This window comes from Cuculus canorus, chromosome 8 (genome assembly GCF_017976375.1).
Source record: "Cuculus canorus isolate bCucCan1 chromosome 8, bCucCan1.pri, whole genome shotgun sequence".
In the NCBI taxonomy this organism is placed as follows: domain Eukaryota; kingdom Metazoa; phylum Chordata; class Aves; order Cuculiformes; family Cuculidae; genus Cuculus; species Cuculus canorus.
This window is the reverse complement of record NC_071408.1, coordinates 9,183,049-9,207,399: the sequence shown is the minus strand read 5'-3', so window position 1 is coordinate 9,207,399 and position 24,351 is coordinate 9,183,049. Positions and strand designations below refer to the sequence as shown.

General features: G+C 37.1%; 1 protein-coding gene across 2 annotated transcripts in view; it reads left to right on the top strand.

Annotated features, from left to right (window-relative positions):
* Positions 1-24,351, top strand: part of VAV3 (vav guanine nucleotide exchange factor 3) — a 165,786-nt gene that overhangs the window by 136,025 nt on the left and 5,410 nt on the right. For both annotated transcript variants that reach the window (XM_054073128.1, XM_009555828.2), the window contains exons 21-25: positions 3,218-3,283; positions 7,703-7,737; positions 9,444-9,560; positions 10,249-10,336; positions 14,774-14,903. In XM_054073128.1, the coding sequence (XP_053929103.1) occupies positions 3,218-3,283; positions 7,703-7,737; positions 9,444-9,560; positions 10,249-10,336; positions 14,774-14,903 (436 nt within the window). The remainder of the gene's footprint in view (positions 1-3,217; positions 3,284-7,702; positions 7,738-9,443; positions 9,561-10,248; positions 10,337-14,773; positions 14,904-24,351) is intronic.

The following is a 24,351-nucleotide window of genomic DNA, read 5'->3' as shown; positions in this document are numbered from 1 at the left end:
CTTCAGTAGTTAGTGGTCCTGCTGTAAACAGCCAAAAGGCATTAAGTATGTTGTAAATATACTTATGACATAAAATTGAAATACTGGGGAGGCAGCACTGTATAAGTGCCTTTTGAAAAGTCTCCCTTTTTTTTCTTTTAGAGTTGTTATTTGGTTTGTAATGTTTTGTTTGTCTCCTTCCTTTCTTTATGGCACTTTGCAGTAAACAAATGAAAATGGGTTAAGGACATCATAATTCATAAGTTTTAGCTGTCCTGGAGTTCTAGTTCTGTGCACATCCAATGAAGTTATGCATATTGCATAGCCAAGTAATAGGCAGCAGTCCAGAAATTTAGAGTAAATATGTCAAGTGGCTTCAGAAAGTCTCCCTCATGACACGGGTTGTGAATCAGCTTCTAGTCTTGCTGAGGCTGTCATTGAAATAAATTAATTGAAGAGTTTAATTGGCTCTTATATGGATGCACACATATACGCACATACATGTAATGTATATTTTAATATGATAATTTAGAAATACAATGTAATAGTATATACATAACATATATTTTAAAACTAGTTCAGTCCAGTCCTTTGCTTCTGCTTTTGTAATGACCATAAGCCATTATAAGGCAGTGCAGGGAAGTGCTTATGCATCAAAGAATAAGCAACTAGGAAGCAAGAAAAATAAAGGAGAAAGAATTGATTATTAGAAGTGCAGAATGGTGGCATAATAATTTTGCTGTTAATGAGTTGATGGATAGATCCTAGTGTTCGAAATCATCATCTGACAACAGGTCATGATTTTGTGTATAAGTTACACCAAGCCTGGATTTCTAAAGGAAAAGAGCAATGAAGCTGGTGAGGGGGCTGGAGAACAAGTCTTATGAGGAGCGGCTGAGAGAGCTGGGGTTGTTTAGCCTGGAGGAGGCTGAGGGGAGACCTTATTACTCTCTACAACTACCTGAAAGGAGGTTGTGGAGAGGAGGGAGCTGGCCTCTTCTCCCAAGTGACTGAGGACAGGACAAGGGGGAATGGCCTGAAGCTCCGCCAGGGAAGGTTCAGGCTGGATATCAGAAAAAAATTCATCACAGAAAGAGTCATCGGGCACTGGCAGAGGCTGCCCAGGGTGGGAGTCGAGTCACCTTCCTTGGAGGTGTTTAAGGAATGGGTGGATGAAGTGCTTAGGGACATGGTTTAAGGGAGTGTTAGGAATGGTTGGACTCAATGATCCAGTGAGTCCTTTCCAACCTGGTGATTCTATGATTCTATGAACCTGGGCTTCTGAGGACATTATCAAATTATTTGTATGAGCCTCGTTATTGGCAGGGCATTTTAGTGTGAGCTATTTCCTTCAGCAGTGTGTAAGCAGTCAAATGCTGTTCTGTTCTGTTTAAGGATCTGCTTTTATTTAACTATCAAAGCCATCTGTAGTTACCTGAGGTGAAGCTTGTCTTCAGAAGACACAGCCTTTCTTGTGTTGTCTCAGTGCTTGTTATGTTCATGTGATTGCTTAAAATGCCAAGGCAAGGGTTTGTACTGGTCATGGTACTAGGGGCTGTTTTGTGATGAGGGAGTCTGTTGCTGTGATGACTTTACTCTTGCTTTCACCTCTGTTGTGGTGTACTGTCCATAGAATGCATACTTTACTTGTAGCCTCTCCTAGTCCAACAAAGCGACACATCTGTCCCACAGCTGCAAAGAACAGCATGTTCCAACAAATGCTAACATCTGAGGTAATTGTAGGGTTGTTGCTTGAGCAGAGAGTATTTCTTGATGCTGTGTATCTCCTATAGGCCTATTCACTGATGATGTAGTTTCTCATCAGTTCATTTCAATGAATGTTCAGTGTCCTCCCAATTATTCTTTTTTTTCCCCACAAGTGCCATTGACTGGTTGCCTACAGAATACTTAAAATCAAAGTGCAGATATGCATTACAGCATGTCCTATGGATTGTAGTTCAGCTTCCTTGTTCTGAATGTATGTACATTATGATGTCTTTGTTGTGATGATGATTTAACCAATACAGACCACAGCTAATCTGGTGATCTTGGCTGCTCTGTTGGCTTTTAAAGCTGTAATACACATCCCTGTGTACTGCTAGCAGTATCTAGGCCAGGTAAGGCAGTGAAATGCTAGCTCTACATCGTATTTGTCCCATGGTCTAGTCTTTCTGTACATGCTGCATTTTCTTCAGTGGCTGTTATGTGGCTTTATTTTTTCAATTTTTACTTCAGGTCATAGAACAGCTCAGTTTGCCATAGTTCTGTGGAAGCTGAAGCGTTTAAATGTCTGCAAATCAAATCTAGCTTTCATTCTCGATTTCGAGTTGTGCAAATGCTTTTCTGGAAAAATAGTAAGAGATAATCGTGTAAATATCCCGACTGTAATTATGACAGGAGGAAGCACTACAAATATTATGAAACACTGTTGAACATTTAAAATTATGTCCCTTTTTGCACTTTAAGAGGGTAAGACAGTGTCTGTCCCTTTTGGCCCTTAGAAACCCAGAGCAACTTTGTGGTCCCACAGCTTTTGGGGTAGCAGTTGTGTTGCTATTCAAGGCTCAATATAGACCATCCTGGATGCATTTCTCCAGCTGGTCTCTCAGTTTAGTGTGCACATCTATGACATGTTGTGAATATATTGGAGTTAATTTGTAATTGTTAGAATTCTTGTGCCCAGCCTATTTGAAATTACTTGCATCACTCATGGAAACAACTGTAGAACTTTGTGTGTTAATTTGTTGATGCAATATTAGCCATAAGTTCCCATTGGACTTAGCATGATTTCTCAGCTGCTGCGACTGCTGCTGCATGGTGGTGCACTGCTTTTGGGAGCTGTAATGTTGCAGTGCGGCAGCTTTCACTAGAGTGGTGCCAACTGAGGAGGATGTAACTTGAAGGGAGATAATTAATGTTGATGAAGATATCGGACACTAGCAGACATTGACAGAACTGGGAATCATAGCCCAAGCTATTAGTTCCCTTCTTGCATCTCATCTGTTAGAGCTCTCAGGTGTATCAGATATAATTATTACTGAATTATATAAATTTAAAAGAAAAACAACAAAAAAAAAAACAAGCTCCCCCCTAAATGCTGAGTAACACTTTATTAAAACAACATTTTATTTTACAGACTACTTGTTATACTCTTATTGTCCTAAAGCCCCATGCATCTATTATTATTTACTATTAATTCCCATTATGTATCAAAAATGGAAAATGTTGTTTTTTCTAGGGCAGGAATCTAACAACAGGAGAGCTTGGATTCTTCCCAAGTGATGCAGTAAAGCCTAGCCCGTGTGTAAGTACAGTTGTTTAATTGTTTGTCATCTTACAGAAGAACTGCCTTGTTCATACTATCACTTCGTTTATTATGCCTTATGAAAATCTCATTATTTCATGCTCAATATTGCTTAAAATATGGCATTCTGATGCCTTTGTTTATTGAGTGTAAATAAGACATGTCAAGAACACATGTTTGAGAAGCGTATTTAACTTCTGGGAATGTTAAGAAATTGAACTGTCCAAATTTAGAGTTTCCAGAGTACAGAATAAACACATTTTATGTGAAAGTGCACTTTCTTCCTTCCCTAGCAGCAAGGTGGGAATACTATGGTTCTGATCTATTTCTCAGTCACTTTGATTTAGAGAGAGGGATTACACCAATAGGTAGTGAGGGTAAAGATATGTAAGAGTAAAACTAATATAAAATTTTCAATTCAGACCTACTCAATAGATTTTTCTCCTCTCTATAGGTTTTCACCAGCCTTTATTTCACGCAGGATTGTTCTCAGTCTAGAAAAGTTCAGGATCACAATATGGAAAATTATGTAATAATATGCACTCAATTGTATACAGACATGATGATGCGTTAATATAATGTATACTTGTTCCTTCATTCTCTGCCCTCTATAGCACCGTGCTTCAGATTACTGTATGTCCCCTTGAAATTAATTGATGTAAATCCATAAAACCAGTGGTGCATCATATTCCTTACTTTGCTTTAAAGCAGCTTTAAGTTCTTTTAACTTGATTCACAACAGTTTGAGTTACTAGTAGAATTGCTTTCTTTACTGCAATCAAGATATGCCACTTAAATTGTTTGAAATAGGTAGAATCAGCTGTTAGTGGCTGCATTTTGGTATGCTGTTAAGGCTTACGTTATCCATTAGTTTCTAAAAGAAATATACATGTGATCCTACAGAATATAAATACATCAGTAGATGCGGAGACATCTTTAGTACCCTGTATTTTCAGAATTTTGTTTGAAGAGGGATGCACAGAATATTTATAGGTGCAAAGTATGTTAGACTGGGTGAGACAAGAAATCTGGAGTAAAGATGAAAATATTCTGTAAACTTAGCTTTCTTCAATCCTTGCTTCTTGTAAAAACTGTGGATTCCCTGTGCTATGGTGTCACTGTCCTGGACATGGGCAGTGCCTGCTGTATATTGGCCTTAAGTTCTTGGAGCCACCCAGTCAGTCGTTGTACAGTGTCATTGACAGCAACGGTAGCAATATTTTAGGAACCACCGCTATACTTCCAAAGCAGAGGAACCGGGGTGTCCAAAGTTAGGAAAAATGTTACTGAGGCATTGTGGTGATTGCTGTCTAGTGATAAAGCTTTCTGCTAAATTTAGAAATATACTATTTGGACAAGTGTTGAAAATAATACAGTTTTGCAGAATGAATAAATATTATTCATGAAATGTTACCAACTGGTGTCGTGATCAGAACAAAAAGATAAATTGATGTTTCACCACTGTTAACTTTGAAGGATAAAATATAAACATCTTATTATGACAAATGATGCAGTTAAAGATAATGAAACATCAATCAGATTTTAAACATGCCATAACTTTTACTGTTATTATTAAGTCTAACAGTCTTTACAACCAGTCGATGTAAAAATGCCCAGAAACGGCATAAAATACATACATCAAAAGGCTTTAGGACTGAATATTGAATGGAAAACTGCTGAGGTCCAGAATATCTATATTCCAGATCTTTCACGGATGTCCCTATAAACAATTTTTTCGTCTTTGTGATACTTAGTGCATGTCAGCAGACATTTGCTGCACCATAGAAGTAATATGTGGCTCTTCCTAGCTTTCTTCCAGTTTTCTGATTTATGAAGAGGCATTGGATACATAGTGTGAGCTGAGAGCTTCTGGAATAACACTTGATATTACTGTGTTACATGACACTGAACAACACTTGTTATACGTATATCTATCTATTCAAAATTAATGAAAAGAACTACTGATCTACTGTTTAACTTCTCCAAAGGACAGAATTTTGAATTTTTATATCCTATCCAACATAGTGGTACTACTTGACAAATCAAGAACGTTTGGGGTTTTTTAACTATTCATCTTTCTCCTGCTGCTAATAGAATGCATACTATTTAATTAGTCCTGTGGGGTATAATACAAATCATTAAAGGTGCAGTTCTTCTGTAAATGAAATGTATTATTGAAATATCTCTCAGCATGTAAAGACTCTGTTAAGTGCCTTGTTGGCCTTGAACTGTCTCATCTGGTTGCTTCACTAAAACATTTCTCAGAAGAGTTCTTTCTGAGCATATTCATAATCTGTTAATTTTGTCCCATGTCTCACCATTAGAAGAGTTGCTCGAGTAACCCCAGCAGTAGCTGCAGGGATATGGAATGCCGCTGCTGCTGCCGGTGGTGGAACGTGGCCCCCTGCGCTTCAAAGGGGTTTCTGTACTGCCAGCACAACAAATACCATTAGAGCCCTTTGTCTGTGCTATTTGGGAGTAATGCAGATTTTGGTTTTCGCTCTCAAGAACTAGACTAGGTGATAGTTTTGACACCTCAGTAGATTTACTATTGTACAAGCTGAACATACAACCATGATTTTATCCCAGAGAACTTCCAGGTGTTCCACAGTAGTGTGTGCTTTGTTATTTAGAGAAAAAAAGTAAATTTTGGGTTGTCCTGTAACATTCAGAATTTTATCATAAAAATCTTGGGTTGAGAAGCATTCAAGGAAATGGTGATGTTTGAGTGACCGTTATGTCAAAGGTAGAAAGTGGGACTTTGTGAACTCTGCAAATTTTCGTTCATGGAAATGAATCTTAACAGTGCAGGGATGGAATTTACATGTTAGGTAAGTTTAAAGTTAGCCAAAACCCTATTCTATCACAGAAACTTGAGCAGTTTTATTTACTTTTATGGAGAAAGAGGTGTTAGGATGTTTACTAATTTAATTCTAATTTAAGTTTTTTGAAAACTTACTCAATAAAAGTGTCCTGAAATTAGCTAAATACGCTTAGCCAGAGTTTTAAGTGAAGTGTTTGGAGTGAGTGCATCATATAACCCTAGTGTTGAGGCTTCTTAGCATGAAGATGTGAGCCTTAAAATACTGAAATTGTACCAATTCTTATTTGTTCCAACAGTTTTGTAATTTTACATTCCAGTGACTGTGTTTTTTAGAGGAGTTTGCAAGATAATACGCTTCGTCTTCCTCTGTACAATCCCTTAACTTGGACTGTCTGCTGTCATCTAGTTTACAATACCCTGGTTCAGTAATTGCTTCATAGCTTCCTATTCTGCTTTTTTCCATCCAAAACCTGCCTGTTACTATCTCAGCAATACTGCTGCTGGAGTTTATTTCGAGGTCTAGAGACTTGATAGGAGATCTTGGTTGATACCAAGAATTGTAATTGATTTAAGTTTCAATTAATCTAAGTTTGTAGGCCTGTGTAATAATATCTTCCTGAGTTGATCTGGTTTTAGAAGTCTCAGTTGGAAGACGTTCCATATATCAGAAATAAAAAAAAAAAAAGTGAGAAGAATGTTACTGTAATTTTTCTCCCTATTAGATTCCAGAAAATAATAAAGGATTCTTCAGTTTTACTGAAAGACAAGAAAAAAAATCACTTGCTTATCTAAGAATGTATGGTGTTAGGTTATAATTCTGCAAGATGTATGCTAAGTTTCCAGTAAAATAACTTTTTCAGCACTGTGCAAGTTTCACGAATTTTTGTAGAAGAGTTAGGGTAGTACCCAGGTATCCTACATCAGTGGGAGAAGGTCAGGATGGAATGCTGATTTTCATGGGAATTGGAATACTGTGCGTCTTGTACATGTTTAAATGTCAGCTATGCGTATGTTTATGTATACATATGACGTCCATTTTGCAAATTGATTGTTTCTTATTTTTTAAATTGAGCGCGAGTATCAAATTCTATGCTTATTAAAGTCCAAGTCCAACAGAAAGGAATGAATGATGTCAATACAACCCAATCCATGGATTATCCTCAACTTTCTCAGAAGATTATACACTATATTTCCTAGTAGACAGTCTTTCTAAGGCTATATATCAAGTCAATTTTGTACATGTTACTCTAAATTTGTGGCACATTTTAATGCTATTTTTCAACAATATGTAGTGTTAGGCTATTTTATGCATGAAATTTGAATGTAGGCACTGCCAGAAAAACTTCTAACAATGCTATTAATTAAAATATCTGTCACAGCAACAAGAAGTTAAAATATTCTGTACTACTTGCAGAATGGTATAGAATATTTGCCTTTTATTATAACTTCCTTCAAAAGAAAATAGACTTAAAGACTAATTAGATCGTCTATTTCTTTTAACTTGTTTAATCTGGATATTGACAATTAGATCAATTCTATCTAACTTGTTCTGATTAGAAAAAAAAATCCTGATCTTCGTTCTTTTTATGTCCTAGGTTCCTAAACCAGTAGACTACTCTTCACAACTGTGGTGAGTCCCTGTCTAGTCTTACAAGAATCTCTTTGAAAGAAGCAGTCATAGAAAGACAAGTGGGTTTATTATAATTTAATTTATATTGGTTTAGCCTTTCTAGGCTTCTGAAGAAGGCATTGTGTAATGGTTTCGGAAAGCAACACTATACATTCCCTAAAAGCATTTTCTGATATAATAAAGTGCTTAATGATTTTGACATTTTGATTACAAGTCTGTAGTTGTGCAGCCTTAGTCCCAGAGGTCTGAAATAGAATAAGAAGAGATGAGTATAATATGAAACGTGCAAGTAGATTTAATGTATTAAGTGAATAAAGAGAAGGAATAATGTTAAATATATCTCGTCTCATGAATAGTTCTGCATTTCCTTTTAACAACACTAACAAAAGACTATGGTGATTCTGAGAGAACAGAATAAACATCACTTTTGTTCTTTTACTGGTTTTATGCTTTGTCATTTAGACTTGAGTTTTGATTTCTTCTAGTTTGCCAAGAGTGAAATGAGAATTGGATCTAAACAAATATTGATTTTTCACAACAAGCCAAATAGAATGTTTAATATTTAAAATCAGTATTTTAAATTAAATTCTAGCATTTACTCTATTTATAATTTTGTTAGAAGAAATCATATCATTGGAATCGGACTTTATCTTCTATGGATTTGTAATACTTACATGAAAATTACTTTAGGCTGAAGCTTGTTGTAAGAAGGCATGTATTTTGTGATGGGCTTGAAAATGCATATTCCCTTGTCTGTTTCATAAAGTAACTTTTTTTATTTAAAGCTTCCATCTCATTGTTAGTGATGTATTAGTGTGAAATTTTACCTAGTAGAGGTCTGTGATGTTGACTGTTTCTAGACTGCTTTCTAAAGTGGTAAAATAAGCACAGTTTCCCTGGACTCTAGGTAATTTTCCTCAATTAACAGTTTAAACTCTAGTTTTGCCAACAAATGTCTCCTGACAGCCTCTCATGAAGTCCCACCCAAACCAGCAAGGCAGAACAAGGACACAAATCTGCTTATGCAGTCAGGCTGTAGAATTGCTGGTTTATTTGTCCTAGCTTTCAGCTGTTAGCATCAGGTCTTTCAAACTCGGACATATTAGGCTGAAATTTTCTTCTTGCTTGTCGATGTTCAGTCTGCCTGTTACACCTTAGCCTTTAGAGGTTATGAACATTCCTGAAACCAAATGAAATAGTGTGTTTGTATAAATTCCAAATTTTTGTATAGGTCTGGTTTTGACCTAATATAATACTCGTGGCTCATTCTCCACTCTTAAGGTAAAACCCACTAGAACTCAGGGAGGTTCAAAGGTTGTGGACCACTGTTTTATTGTTTCATCTGCAACATGACGCAAGAAAACGTGTGGGCTTATGTGCTCTTCAGTCCAGTAATCATTCAGCAAATGCTCAGGCTTTAGTACTTTTTAATATTGTGTTCAACATATGCACAGTACTTTTCTAATCAAGAATTCCACAATTCCACGTCCTGTCACACACACACACACACACACACACACACACACACACACAGTGTGGAATTTTTTCATGCTTTAGTCTTCATTCAAAGATCTGGTGGTCGGTTGTAACTGATGTATTGTCAAGACCCCATCTTGTGCACAATGTTGGGCCTCTGCATTGCTTATTTTATAGACCTTTGTAGCTTTGAAAAAAACGTAGGCAATTTTTATTGTTCTCTGTTACAGGTTTGCAGGAGCAATGGAAAGATTGCAAGCAGAGAGTGAACTTATTAACAGAGTAAATAGCACTTACCTGGTACGGCACAGGACCAAGGAGTCAGGAGAATATGCAATTAGTATTAAGTAAGTGGAGTAAGATCACCTACAGAAAGTTTTCCTGTTCTCATTTATGTCTAGATAATATTTAAAATAAATAAGTAAAAACCTGTTTCAATTTATATGAACATACATAGCCTTTAAGGGAGTCGATATAGGAAAACTGAAATTGCTGACAAAAATACCAGGACTTATCATAGGGAAGTAACAATGTTTTTTCAGTGCTGGTTTAGTAAATGAGCCTACAAAAATGGTGGTCCAGTACATTGGGTAAGTGTAAGCAAGTGTTTGGAGTTAATGTGATCTGCTTCTCTGAAATGAATGTCTCATTGACTTCAGTGAGAACTTGAAGCCTTTTGCATCTCAGACATTTCAGTAAAATGTGTGTTCATAAGTTCTGTGGATGCAAATTATTGAGAGTCATCTTTGCTTTCATGTTGCTTATCAATATGAATATACAAGTAAGAAATGTATGGGAATTCCCAATTAGAATGAGCTGTTAGCTGCGACTCTTTTTCTGAATACAGATTACCTCTTCAGCTGCACTTCACTAAATATATTTGGTTAATTATATGCCAACTTTGTTTTGGCACAGATATAAATTTTTGTCTTAAGAATTTATTTGTGTGGTGTTACTGGGTTATGGCCTCAGGTAGTTATTGATTGTGTCTGATTAAAACCACATTTATATTAATAAGTTATTCATTGCCTACAGGTACAATAACGAAGTAAAACACATCAAGATTTTAACAAGAGATGGCTTTTTCCACATTGCAGAAAATAGAAAATTTAAAAATTTAATGGTAAGCGTTGATTAGGTTTTTAACTGTGCTATTTTATATGTAGTGCTCTTGTTAGTGAAATTATAGAAGGCTGTGAGAGTGAGAGATTTGAATGGTCTCCATATCTGCTAATAGGATTTCTTACATTTGTTTTATGCTCTGAGTGGTGGTAAAAACTACACATTTATATTTAGGACTGGACTTGTGTCACTCACAGTGATGCAGAGGAGGGATCTGAATCCCATGCATCGGGCCACTATGGTGTTGGGTTGAATCTTGAACGGAGAATTTGATGTCTTTAGAAATATTTCTCTGTATATAGTAATGACCCCTAAAAGTAGTTAGGTGAACATTCCTTCCCAGCCCAGCACACATACACATGCACTGCTGAATATAATGATGCCTATTGATGTTCAGAGGGTGCAGATGTGTCAGAGAGCCCAAAGGAATCTTGGGAGAGGCTGGTTTTCCGGGTCCTGGTGCACCAAGCAAAGAAGTGCAGCTAGAGAATGGGGCTATCTAAACTGCTATGAGCTCAGAAATCCTGGTTGGAATAACAGTCATCCTGAGTCAGTATCAACTACTCTAGATTACAGCAATTGTGTGGCTCCTTTGACCTTTCACTCTGTGGTAGCACTCACTGGCAAACTACAGTAATGACACACAAAGCATAGGCACTCTCATTAACTTTCACTCCAACTGTAGGCATAGTTCATTCCCAGAAATGAGAGTTTGGTATTGTAACTGTCCAGATCAGTGAGTTTTCAATGTTATGTCAGAGTCATCTTATACTAGGAAGAAATGCCTTTTTTTGAACTTTAATTTGAAAGAATTTCTTGATAGGTCATTTTACTCAGAGAAGACTCATAAATACAAGGTGTCTGAATAAATTACCTTAGTGAATGTGTAAAATTTTACTGCTTAAGCATTTTCTGATGCATTGTTAAAGGAAGCTCGTTCAATATATCATATTGAGTGCAATCAATTGGATTAAAACTTATGCTGCAGTCTTCCAGCATGCATATGCAAGTACTCTGAAAAGATAAATAAAAATGAAGGATGATGCAAAACAAGAGAAGGGAGAGAAATTTTAAAATCAGGAAGCCTTAGAAATTATTTTAATTTAACCACTGATATTCTGTAAATCAAGAGCATCCTACAAGTGCTAAAAAATCAAGCAGAAATCTATGCTTCGCCTGATGAAGAATGCACCAAGCTGTTTCTACACTCTTAATATGTTCATTTGACACTTAAAGACCAGTGAAGAGTTCAGTGTTAGGGCTGGGACCCTGAGGTCTTATCACTGGTAGCAACAGAAATTATGGTCTTCCTCAGATGCGTGAAGGAAGTGGTTATGTAGTCTGCAAACACTAAAAACAATTCAATGCAAACTGATGGGAGTGTATGAGCACTCTTAGGATCTTGACAAAGCATGGGAGCTGGAGTCACACGCTTCCAGTTATTTTCTTATGGCAACGATGCCTTTTAATGCATTGATGCAGGTTTCAAAATAGAGCTGAATTATCAGAGGTACAAGCACAGGACACAAACTTGCATAAAAAAGGAAGAAATTGAATATGCCTTGCATCAAAGAATTGAGAGGACAAAAGAAATTTCTAGCATAAAGTCCTATAGCTACCAATTAGCCTTGCTAACATTCAATTAGGAAAAAGTAATTTCAGAACTCAGTTTTAGGCTAGGTATTAGGAAATCTGCCCTTGAGAGTTAAATAGGCAAGTGGTAGTGTCTGTATTGTTTGCGTACGCTGTGGAACAACTGCTTTGTTATGGGTAGCTGCAAGAGAAAAAGTAAAAGTGTGTGGAAGCAGAGAGGAACAAAACTAGTCTGAGTAGAACTGGGAGCAGAAAAAACACAAAGCCAGCAGCCATGGAAACCTAAAGTAACAATCTGCAAATGACAGTGTTCTGTGTCACCTTGGAGGTAACAAAAGTAGAGCAGCTCTTGTATGTAGTTTTCATGGTACATTTGAAAAACTTTCACAAGAATAATTAAAATATGCTGAGTGTGTAAAGCAGGCCAAGGTGCGATGAAAGGTCAGCTCTGCTGCTGATGTGAATCATGGTAAAGTGATTGACTTCTGAGGAGTCCCATCCACGCTGGCAGGGCTTGCTTACCTTACTTATCCTTTTGTGAGCTTGCTGCTGTGATTTGCGCACTGAATGTTTTAAAGCTTTGTCGACAGTTTTCATGGAAGAGTGGTATTAAAACCCAAGCTTTTAAAAGCAACTGACTCTTTGTGATCTAATGTCATTTTTTTCTCAGTTTCAAACTGTTTAGTTTATTTTGCCAGTAAATAAAATCTGTCCGGTAGCTTTTCTTACTGTCTTTACCAAAGAGCATAATTCTTACAAACCTGTGTGGTGCAAAAAGATATCAGTAGTTTCAGAAATTCAGAAATCCTACTTTTTTAATAATGCTTATTTACAAGTCACCCTCTGTGTTGCTTTGGTAATTCGTATGTCTGGGTACTCGGTGAGGACGTGTGACAGACTATTTTGTTGCTGATGTTGTAGCTTGTGTGCTGTGCTGGTATCAAACAACAAAGCCCAAGCAGTTCTTATTCTCCTGGCCTTTCTGTTTACTTGGAGTGCCTGGCAGGTCTGTAATTATGAACTATTAAAAGCAGGTGTAGATTTTACTCAGCTTTGGACTGTGCCTTAAAAGCAGCTTCAGAGACATGCAACAGCTCACAGTGTGGGGAGCAAAGTTCAATTCAGAATCATGGAATTGTTTGGGTTGGAAGGGAGCTTAAAGGTCATCCAGTTCCAACCCCACTGGCATTGGCAGGGACCCTTTCCACTAGATGAGGTTGCTCAAAGCCTCATCCAACATGGCCTTGAATGCTTCCAGGGATGGAGCATCCACAGCTTCTCTAGGCGACCTGTTCCACTACCTCACCACCCTCGCAGTGTACACATTTTCTTCCTTACATCTAATTGAAATCTACCCTCTTTCAGCTTAATGCCATTACCCCTTGTCCTATCAGTATATGTCTTTGTAAAAATCCCTCTCCAGCTTCCTCGTAGATCCTGCTGTAGGTGCTGGAAGGCTGCTATAAGGTCTCCCTGGAGCCTTCTCTTCTCAAGGCCTAACTCTTTCAGCCTGTCTTCATAGCCCTCTGGTTATCTTTGTGGCCCTCCTCTGGACTTGCTCGAACAGGTCCAAGCCCTTCTTATGTTGGGGGCTCTAGAACTGAACACAGTACTCCAGGTGCAAGAGCAGAGCAGAGGGGCAGAATGACCTCGCTCCACATGCTATTTGCACTCTTTTGACGCAGCCCAGGGTATGGTTGGCTTTCTGGTCTGCAAGCACATGTTGCCAGCTCATGTTGAGCTTCTCATCAACTGATGTCCCCAGGTCCTTTTTATTTAAGGCTACTCTCAATCCATTTGCTGCCCATCCTGTATCTGTCCACGTCACTGACGAAGATGTTAACACTGGTCTCGATACCGATCACTTTTAATCTTATTCTAGGCTCTGTGTGCAAACTGTTGATATTGTTATTATTAGGCTAATTAAAATGTAAGAGACAATGTCAGAGGTTGAAGATTGCAGAGGAATAACATGAACTGTCAGTATTTTGATGGGTGTTGCTGCTGCCTTTAGAATTAAAACAATAGTCACTTAACTGACTGGTTCTGTAAACTATTTGAGCCAATTTTTTGTATTTTCATATATGTGTGTGTCTATGTACATAAAATCTGTGCATGCATATAGAATTTGTCTCTGTGTACATACATATATGTGCGTGCGTATGTATGTTTATATATATGTACATGGGCTCATGGACAACGTGAAATGCTGGATTTTTCAGTCATTGTTCACTATCTGGAAAAAAAAAAACCAAAAACCAAAACCCAAAATAAAAAAACAAGCGCCAAAACTGTCACAAATTTTAATGTCAGAGCCTTGAAAGTTTTACATGGTTTATGAATCTGCTCATTAGATTGCTGTTGATTTATATGGTAAGCCGTATGCTTTATTTTGGATCTATATACTTACAAATGCATTTGTGGATAGTCATCGCTTATCATTGCAAAAGAAATCTGGGAGAACAAAGACAGTGACCATTACATAGCTAATAAGCAGCTGGCCTTGCCTTCTACCATCTTCAGAAAATCAAATACACATGCAGCCCTGCTGAAAGGAATAATAAGCATTGACTCTGACAGTAATGTTTTACTTAAAAAACCAAACAAACCAAAACCAACTCCCCCACCCCCCCAAGCCCCAACAAAACCCAAACACCAGGTGAGTGGCAATGTGAAAGCAGACAATGCTTAGGTTACTTGATTTTTTAAAAATAAACACGTACTATGGGACGCTGTAATATAAAATGTGGTTACTTGTATGATAAAGCTCTCATTGACTGTACCAGAATTTTGAAAAGGGTGTGATTTCAATTTCCGGTGACATAATATTTTTCCTTTCTGGAAGGAACTCGTAGAATACTATAAGCACCACTCTCTCAAAGAAGGATTTCGAAGTTTGGATACTACTCTTCAATTTCCATACAAAGAATCTGAAAATTCAGTGGGACAAAGGAGTAACAGAGCAGGTGGCAACTGTGAGTAGGATAAATTGTTGTATTTTCTTTTCTGTGATATAAGTATTAAAGGACAAGGTACTTTGCACGTCTTCGTTTTCCATTTTTGACATATAACCAATTAATATGGTAATTCTTTTAGCTAGGATTTTTTGAAGCTAAGCAGATTCAGATCTGCCAGCAGGTTTATAAACATGTCTAGCAAGTTTGTCTTGCTGCCAAACTTAAAATCTCCTTGATATTCAAAAATCTATTAGGCATGGTGGTGAGAAATTAAATTGCGTCCTGCCTTTTTTTTCTCCAGACATTTGCATGCATGCAACTACAAGTGTTAATAATATCTGTGACAATTTCTAATCCTTAGAAAGGGATTTAAATAAATCAGTCTTGTAGTGTAGCCATGTGAAGTAGCATCTCAGTAATACCACAAAAATTTCTCAAAAAGCCCCATTAGTTTTACTGTATCATAATTATTTTTATGCCTGCCTTTTAACCTGAAATGTTTCTTACAGGCCTCTAAGCTTCTGAAAGTTAGTGATCTATTGTACAGTGTAAAAAGTGGTTAAAATGTTTTGAAGTTAGAAAGAAATAAACTGAGAAGACTTACAATGCATGTGGTATCCTTTATTTAACCTATTACAACTTAAGAGGAAGTTAGTATGATTTTTAGGACACGTACAAGTTCAGTGTTAATGCTAAATGCTACCACATGGCTGGCCTCTGGAAAGTATATAACGTTTCTGTCAAAGAGCAAATATTAGATTTGCAGTTCTGCAGACTATGGCTGTGTCTTTGTACTGTAACAGATAATAAAAGGAAAATTAAAATTGATGGGGATTTTAAGACTATAAAGACTGCTGTGAAAAAACATAGAATCAAGTCTAGTCTTTGCAATAATGAAGCTGGCTGTGTTACTTTCATTTGCTGTGTTTGTCAGCTTTTGTTTACTTGCTTGCTCTGTTCCATAACATTTCTATAACTTTAGAGACTTTCTTCCTCTCCTAATGAAAGTGAAGGTAATTTAGGATAGATGATTTTAAGAAACCAGTGTGTGTCTGTGCATGTCATTTATTCTGTCTCTATCTCCCAATTCCTCTTTATTCCTTCAATTTCTGTTCTGTTTCCCAGAACTGTTGTGTCTCTGCTATGCGGTATCTCTGTTCTCGGTGAATTTATCTGTCCTGTTCTTTCTCCTCAAGCTTGTGATCTCCCTTTGCTTCTGTCTTCCTCTTGTCATCTCTCATGCTTTCCTCATCCCTTACCTTCTCACAGCATTAAGGCTTCTAATTGTTGAGAGGGTATGCCTTGCTTTGTTTTGGTTATTATTGACTGTGAGCAGAATCAATCTGTTCTTTCCCTTCTTTGGCCAGTTAGAATGTACCTGTACTGTTGACCAGCTTATTATTCTGCAAGAGCATTAGTTCAATCATTCTGTGCTTTGCAAGATGCAAGACTTATGGTATAGCCTTGAGTCCACATACAGTAGGAAACATCTCCTTCAACAAGATCTTTCAGGCAGTAGACGGAAGACCAAGAGAAATGATCATGGGATGCTCTCGTTTTAGGCAAGGGGTTAGGAAAGTGTATGTCTACTACAGTAAATATCAGACGTTTAACGTTACAAACTGTGCTGGTCGGAACTGGCAGGTTTTGTCAAAGGCCAAGCTGGTCAAAACTACTGTCAATTCTTGGACTAATATATATGTATATATAAATACATATACATAAATATATACATATATAAAAATAGATATGTAAAAAAAAAATATATATAAAACAATTGGTATCCACAGTTACGCCAGTCTACCTAGATTGACTCCGGATGACACTTTCATTTAGTGGATTTGACAATTTTCTTTTAAAGTGTTAACATGTCTCCATAAGTGTGTGTGTTTTGTTTTTTTTTTTCTTTCGTTTGTCTTTTTTTTGTTTCTTTAATAAGGAAAATTTCCCTGAATAACAGTGCACCTGTGACTCATATCGCTCAGTTTTAAAGCTATGCTGTTAGTTTATGTTAGAATAACTATATATTTAGGCTGTGTGAGCTCTACTAGGCTGAATTTACAAAGAAGTTGGTAAACTTTGAGCTGCATTTTTTTTTATTAGAGGAAGCAAATAAGTTATGAGGCAGTGTTGGACATCTGAGTTCACTTCGCAGCCCTCAGTGAGGGCACAGAGCTATGTTTTTGACCTCTTCCCACTTAAGCCGAGTGCAACAAGAATAGTTGTTGAAAAGAGGCCAGACCAGTCAACTTGTGAGAGAGAGGCACTTTTCCTCTTTTTTCAGTTGTGCATCTACTTAGTGTAACACTGGTTTTTAACAAGCCTGCAGCTGAAATTAGTAATGCAATGGACTTCGGCACTTTGATGCTGATTTTAAGAAGGTTTTGAGTTTCAACTCAAGATTTTGCAGTATACTATTCACATGACTGTGCCTGGTGGTCATCTTTTGAAAAGGCATCAGCTTCTTGTTCAAAACAGCTGTTTTTTGGCATATATAATTGGCTGAATAAGTGGGAAAAGTATTTCTAAAACATACGAGTTGAACTACTGTAGAATTTGACAAGATTTTATAATTTTCTGTTGCCAAAGAGTTTGAGCTGCTGTGTAATTGAATGACAAATTAACTTAGCTTTCTAGAACAATGCGAGAAAGGATTATATTCCTTTTTGTGTAATTGTCGCATTTTCATTTATCCATTGAAGGAAAGAAAATCAAGTGCCATTTCAGTTTACTTGTAATTTCTTGTATGAATCATAATAAATCATCTTGTAATTGCTTAAATTTGCAGGGAATCAGATTCTCCCTTCAGCCTACTAGATTTTTAGAACAAAAATCCTCATTTTATGGAGACAGTTAATTTAGCTTCCCACTTTGAACTTTAGAACTTTACATGTTAGTCCCCTGGTCTTGCAGAAGTCACCCACGCTGTTCTGATATTTATTGTAGGCTTTTAGTGTGGTTGTACAAGCTGTCACACATTTACTTTACTCAGTAGAGAAATTCAAGTTAATTAGGAAGATTTTTGGGGAAATGGTACGTTCTCCCTTCAAAATTTTTCAGCCCAAGGCTTTTCTAGAAACACTATGATCAAATTTTGTTTTCCTACACAGAAAAATACTTATTGTTACTTTAGATTAGGGGAGTGATCAACCATTTAATGAAATAAAGGCAAAAATGGAAGAAAACTTGACATTCTTCTATAAAATAGGTTTTGGTGCTTTATTGCAATCCGCTGATGCAAAGCACGATCATATTGAGAAATCTGAAGCCTTATAGAATTTAGACATCAATTTAGCCTAAACCACAAAGCCAAATAGTGCCTGCTTTCATCCCCTGTAGATTAGGTATAGGTACATTAGGTGGTTATATCACATCATTCTACTATTAATGCATTAACTGTGTAAAAGTGTCTGTTAATGAAGTAAAAGAAAATGTCACCCTAACCCTTAAGGAAACAAAAGAAGCCAGCCTTATTCCTTAAAAGCCAACTTCAACCCCCTTATCAATGTTGTTTAAAAATAGACAAGTTATCTGTAGATACCTAGTAGGATTTCATTGCACACATAGGTTTAGTTGTCCAGACTTCACACATAAAACCGAACCTCCAGTTATATCGGGCAGAATAATACTTGAAAAGTTAAGATACTGTATGGACAGGAAAGGACCAGCCGCACCCTATTTAGCACCTGACTTGCTTTTATTCTTGTGTGCTACTTTTGCATACCTTAATTGTACTTCTGTAGAAATAAAGGCAGTTGTCTCTAAGAATGGGCACACTTCTTCAGTCAAGTTGCCCATTTGGTTTGTGAAACACATGTCCACAGAGGACTCTCACCTGGGGCTACTGGCTCCAGTATAAAGACATTTTTAAGGTTACCTCATGCATTCTCAGATAATCTATTTAGTATTAGTGATGGGGAAAGGATCATCACTGTGAAGGATTGGAAGGGAGTTTCTAGTATGCAAGAGGCCCTGGAGTATGTTTCTTTTGTATTGCTTTGCGATAAGAACCCGAACTGCTGTCGGTTTCTGCTGGTTTTTTTATTTTAGCAAAACAATATCAGTCTTGTTTGTTTTATTTATGCTTTTAGTTTCATTGTCACAGATGTATCTATTCTCATCCAGGTAAGGTGCATGAAACTGTATCATTACCTCCACCGTGGATTCTTGATTAATTTCTTATGTAAAATAGTTGTTGTCATTCCTGCAAATAATGATTTTGAAGCAAAAAGGTTTTGTGTCATGTGTAGTAACAAGAATAAATTCAGGGAAGAAGCTGTATGTGATGAATGTAACCCCACTACATTTTTAAGGAACGTTCTTGGTCAGTAATTATAGATATTATTAGGTATAATTTAGAGGTTCCATTATAGTTTATCCAGTTGAAGATGAATTTTCCTTCCAAATAATAGCTGGTGCAGAGGGTCCTAACTTTATTAGATTTTTGTACACTATGTACATCTTCATTGCCTCTTCAGAAGAGGGGGGAAATGTGAGAATATGTCAATAAACTGTAGTTCCATTTGAATCATATTTAGTTTGTTTCCTCTAATTTTATATTTAAAAATGTGTTGACCCTAGGTTTGTTGTCAATAGAGCAAGTGCACCTCTAACCTTTCACCTGAGGAAGCTGTTATAGGGACTAACAGCTGAGGAAGCTGTTACAGGATGATGTGTTAGTTCTTCCTAGGCCAAACTTACACTTTTTATTTGCTTGCTCAAGGGTTTTCTCTCAAGTCAGGGAAAACTGCGAAGATGAGCAATGCTGTTTGGGCCATAGAGGATGTAGTTTAGCTGTGGAGTTCCTATGGATGTTAATGATTATCAGGGTAAAATGCACACTTTTCCCCCGTGCATATTATGAGACCCCAGTTCAACAGGTAGTTAGGCTGTATTCCTAATTCAGGCATTAGTCTCACGACTAGTCTTCTGGGCTCAAGAGGAATTCTTATGTATGGATGAATTCCTGCTTTTGGGCTGTTGAGAAGTGGGGCTCACAAAATTAAAGAAAAAAAATTTCTATTAAATTTGAAAATATTTGCAAGAGTCTGCAGTTTTGATTTGCTTCTGTGAAACCCTGAATGGGTGTCTTCTTTCTGCTTTAGTCTTTGAAAATTGCAATTGTTAAAAATTAAATTATAGATCCAAATTTTCTAGTTATTATGGTCAATTTCCTTCCAGACATCCTTAGTAGGGAACTTTAGTTTCCTTATTATCAATGAATTATTTAGTTAAAAAACTATTATTTAAATCTTGTGCCAATATTTCAATGTTCTTTTGCTTTTCTCTTTTTTCTCTTTCTTTCTCTAAGCCCCTTCTTTGTTCTGTGGGTTTTCTTTTGTAACTCCTCCAGACTACAGCTTTGTTCCCCCTTCCTCCACTCCTTTCTGGTCAGGTACTGCTTTACTGCTTTTATATTTCTTCTAAATTCGCTTCTATTGTTTCTGTGTGCAGCAGATGAGGGAAGGGACGAATGTAATACTTCAGTTCTTCTCTGACTCAAAGAAATGAGCTATTACATGTTATTCTTGACATGTAAAAAAAGACCAAACAAAGTCTTTAACTTATGAACAAGTGTATATTCCAAGAAGCAGTTTGACTAGGTATTGCAAAGCTCAGTAGTTGCGGCAGATCCAATCAATGATCAATTGACCATTAATTTGCTGTGTAATTGACATCTACGAGCTATTTATATTTTACTGTATTTGCTCAAATGCACTAACCGGAACATGGCACTGCTTGTATAAAAAATTCGTCCCATCCCTGCAGCAAACTGTACTGCAGCATCACTTTAGAATACAGTAGGATTTTTTGTAGAAAATGCTTTCTTTAAATTTTGCATTAACATTGTTAGTTAATTTTACCCATCTATTTTCTAAATATTGTTTTCTTTACTCTCACTCAACCATCTCTGGCTTTAATAAATGCAAACTAAGAGACTGCTCAAAAATGCTTGTCGTATTAGTAGCAGTAGTCTTAATTAGTGCATCAGTATGGCTATAACTTGCTCTGGTCTCTGAGACCTGTTCTTCAGTGAGTGGTGAACTGCACCACTGGACAATTCAAGAAGAATTTTGCTTGTAGGAAAGTAGCTGCCTTCAAGGGACACATGGAAGGAGCTGCTGCTGTTGAGAGCACAGCATTCACTGACGTTACACTGACACAGCTCAGTGTGCAGTGGGCAGTGGGCTTGGCCTAGGTTGTGCCAGTCAGGGGCGATGCTGGCTTTGGCACGAGGGAAGGGGAGGTGTCTAGCATACATGAGTGCCAGTGTAATCATAATCAAGATCTGACTAGGAGATCTGAGCAGGCAATATGTTTTACACCTGTCCTGCAGGGTTCATCCAAATTGCTTAGTGCTCTGAGAAAGCATAAGGCTTTCTGTAGTTTCTAGAGGGGAAAAGGACGTAGATGGCAGCTAGGTTGAAGAATGGCTTATGTTGTTATTTCTGCTGAGAGTCTCTCTGATGAGCCCTCCCTTGATTTATGCCAGGGATTTCAATCTCAGTGTCCTATACTGCTGTCTTTTATCCCTCAGTTGTTCGGTGTTTTGGAGTGTGTTTCTTCCATTTCTGTGTACTTATACATGGATCTTTTGGAGGCAGATACTTTTGCTTCCTTTCAGTAGTCACAACATTGGCTGAGAATCCAAGCTTTAAGGCACTTTTTCAGTTAATGTTTATTAATATAAAGGGACACGATCTGCAGGAAAGGTGAATAGAAAGCCATTCTGATATAGCCATTTACCCTGTGGTCATCACATTCAACTGGAATGCCTGAAGTGCTCACCTCATTTGAATTGGAGAATACGAAGGACTTAAGTTTTGGCCCTTTAATGTAGGTAAATACTGAGAGCTTCTGTCCTTTTGGGTGAGGATAGAAGATGACTTCTTTCATTCAGCTGCTCAGTAGTTTATCCTGAAGTGTATTCTTACTTAAATTGGTATCTGTTCCATGAACACAAAGTTGTGAAATGGCCTACAGGGACAGAACAGCATTCAAGACTCAGGGTTGCTTTAAGCCTATTACACTTTCCCAAATATTCCCATAGATGGTTTCAACAAATTATAATTATATCCCTTTTATCCTATGAAAAACTACTTTATCAGAAAATTCTTAAGTAACTGTAACAATAAGGGAGAATTCAATGCCTTGCATATCAGGATATGCTGTGCAAAGTATTTCTTTAAACAAGTGCAAAATATTAAAGGGAAATATTGGTTAGTAATTCTTAATTTAAATTTTATCTGCCTATTTGACTGGGATTTCATGTTCTGATATATAGGCTGCGTTACTTCATACATTCTTAGTAAAACAATCTCTTTTAAAAGTAGCCAAAGAATTTGCTTACTTTAAATGAGCAAATACTTATGTAGTGATATTACGAGTTTCAAAAGGATTTTCAGAGCTGGCTTAGTTCTGCTGATACGGAAGCTGGTAACATGGGAGAAGGGTTAAGCTGGCTACTGAGCACTACAGGAGATTCTGCCCGTGCTGGTGTAATAGAACTGAGGTTTGGTTAAACAGTGCAGGTAAATGTACGTTACTTCAAGGAGTATGGAAGCTAAGAGCAACCCTTAGGGCATATAGCTGCAGAATAATGAGGAGGCCATACCACAAGGAGGGAGAAACAAGTACTCACAGCTTTTATAATGATACATTGACCCTTGTGGAATTTAAGCACAGGCAGAAACCTGAGCTAGACCAGCGTGCTGTGATCACAAGGAGCCTCTTTTGTTTGCACCCTAGTTCCTTCATCATTGGCCCAAACTAGTATTAAAACTCATTTGCAACACATCCATCTCACTGTCAATGAAAAACTTTTCCAACATACTGCAGTGTGAATTGGAGCCCTGTCCTTTCTTCTCCTCCTGCATACAGAAGGAAAGGCTAGGTTAAGCAAAAGCGTATTTTTCTCATTCACCCGTCTATGTTTTACTCACCTCCCTCAGATTTCAAAGTCTATTTCCTGTTAATCCTCTGAGTATCTCCCTCCTAGTACACAAGGTTTATTTAATACTGCTTTCTCAATAGTTTATTTTCTTTTTTCTCACCCCCTCCCCACCCCCCTTTCTCATTCACCTTCTCCTGTTGGGCACTTTGTTTTTATCAGTCTTTGCTCTCTCCTTCCTCGTTCTCCGTATAGGTCTTCTCTTTCTGTTCTTCACTCAGTCTTTCTTCTCTCTGACATCTGTACAGACATCTTTTCTACATGCTGATTATCTTCCCTCAAATTTCGTTTATTCTGGGACAGCTCTGATTGGGATCTCAGGGCTGATAAGTCTCAACTCAAGTTGCTTTTGTGATTGTATGACCAGATATGTCTAATATTTTTCCAAAATTAGCAGTCTCATTTTCCTGTATTCCATCACTCATCTGGCTTCCTTTTTTTTACATTTTCTATAAGGAGCGTCATTTTTATTTGAAAATGTGGATTTTCGTTTCTAAATTAATCTAAATTATACCACTTTCTGCTTCAAGATTTTTGGAGATAGATGGTTTTGGTTTCTCTTGCTTCTTTCTCCTTTTCCTCTCTGGTTTCACAGCTTGAAAAAGAGTTACAAGTCTTCTTTTCCTCCAAGTCTGCCCCTCTTTCTTTTTCTATCCTAATTTTCCTCAATATTTTCCCTCTTTATTACACTTGCATGCATTTCTTCTCTCCTTTGCTACTTTCTTCCATGTTTTCCCAGGCCTGTTAATCTTTGCCTTGTGTAATAGTCTTCCTTGACACCTTATCTCCTTTCTACAATCTGAAATGATACTCCGCTTCCCAGAATCACTCCATCCATTCTGTGATGCTTCCTCAGATCCGCCAGTGATATTGCTACACGCCTATAAGTGGTTACTGACCTTAGAATTAATAACTGCTCTTTCTTGTTTCTTTTGTTTCTCCAAAACAATTGCTGCCCATAATGTGCTCTTTCCATGTAAAACTGATTACTGAAATCCTGATAAGGTATAGGACATAACATTTGTGTTAGCATCTAAACAAGTAGCATCTGCCTTGCGTAGAAGGGAAAATACTATGTTTGAACTTTAATATACTTAATATATCCCCTAGATTTTTACAACATCCTCATATTGTAAGTATAAGCAATCAATTGAGCTGCTGATTCCCTTTTATATGGCATTCTGTAGGTTCTGTATCAAGTATGCGATAAGCATACTCTACAGAAGAAGTCTGAAATGTTGGACTAAACTTTAATGATGTGATATCTGCCATCTGTTACCAAAATGGTTTTTAGGCATTCTGTTTTTGTGATATATCTAATAATAATTTTAAACATAGTTATTTTTGTTCCTTGAAAATAAATTGTTTGTATTCTCCCTGTAAGCTAAAAATATTTTATATATAATATTTTCATATATTTAATATTATTACACAAAACCCTCCGTTTCTATGAAATGTCCCCAGTGAGGTCAGAAGAAATCTTAAATATGAGCGGAGCTGAAACTGTTAAGAATT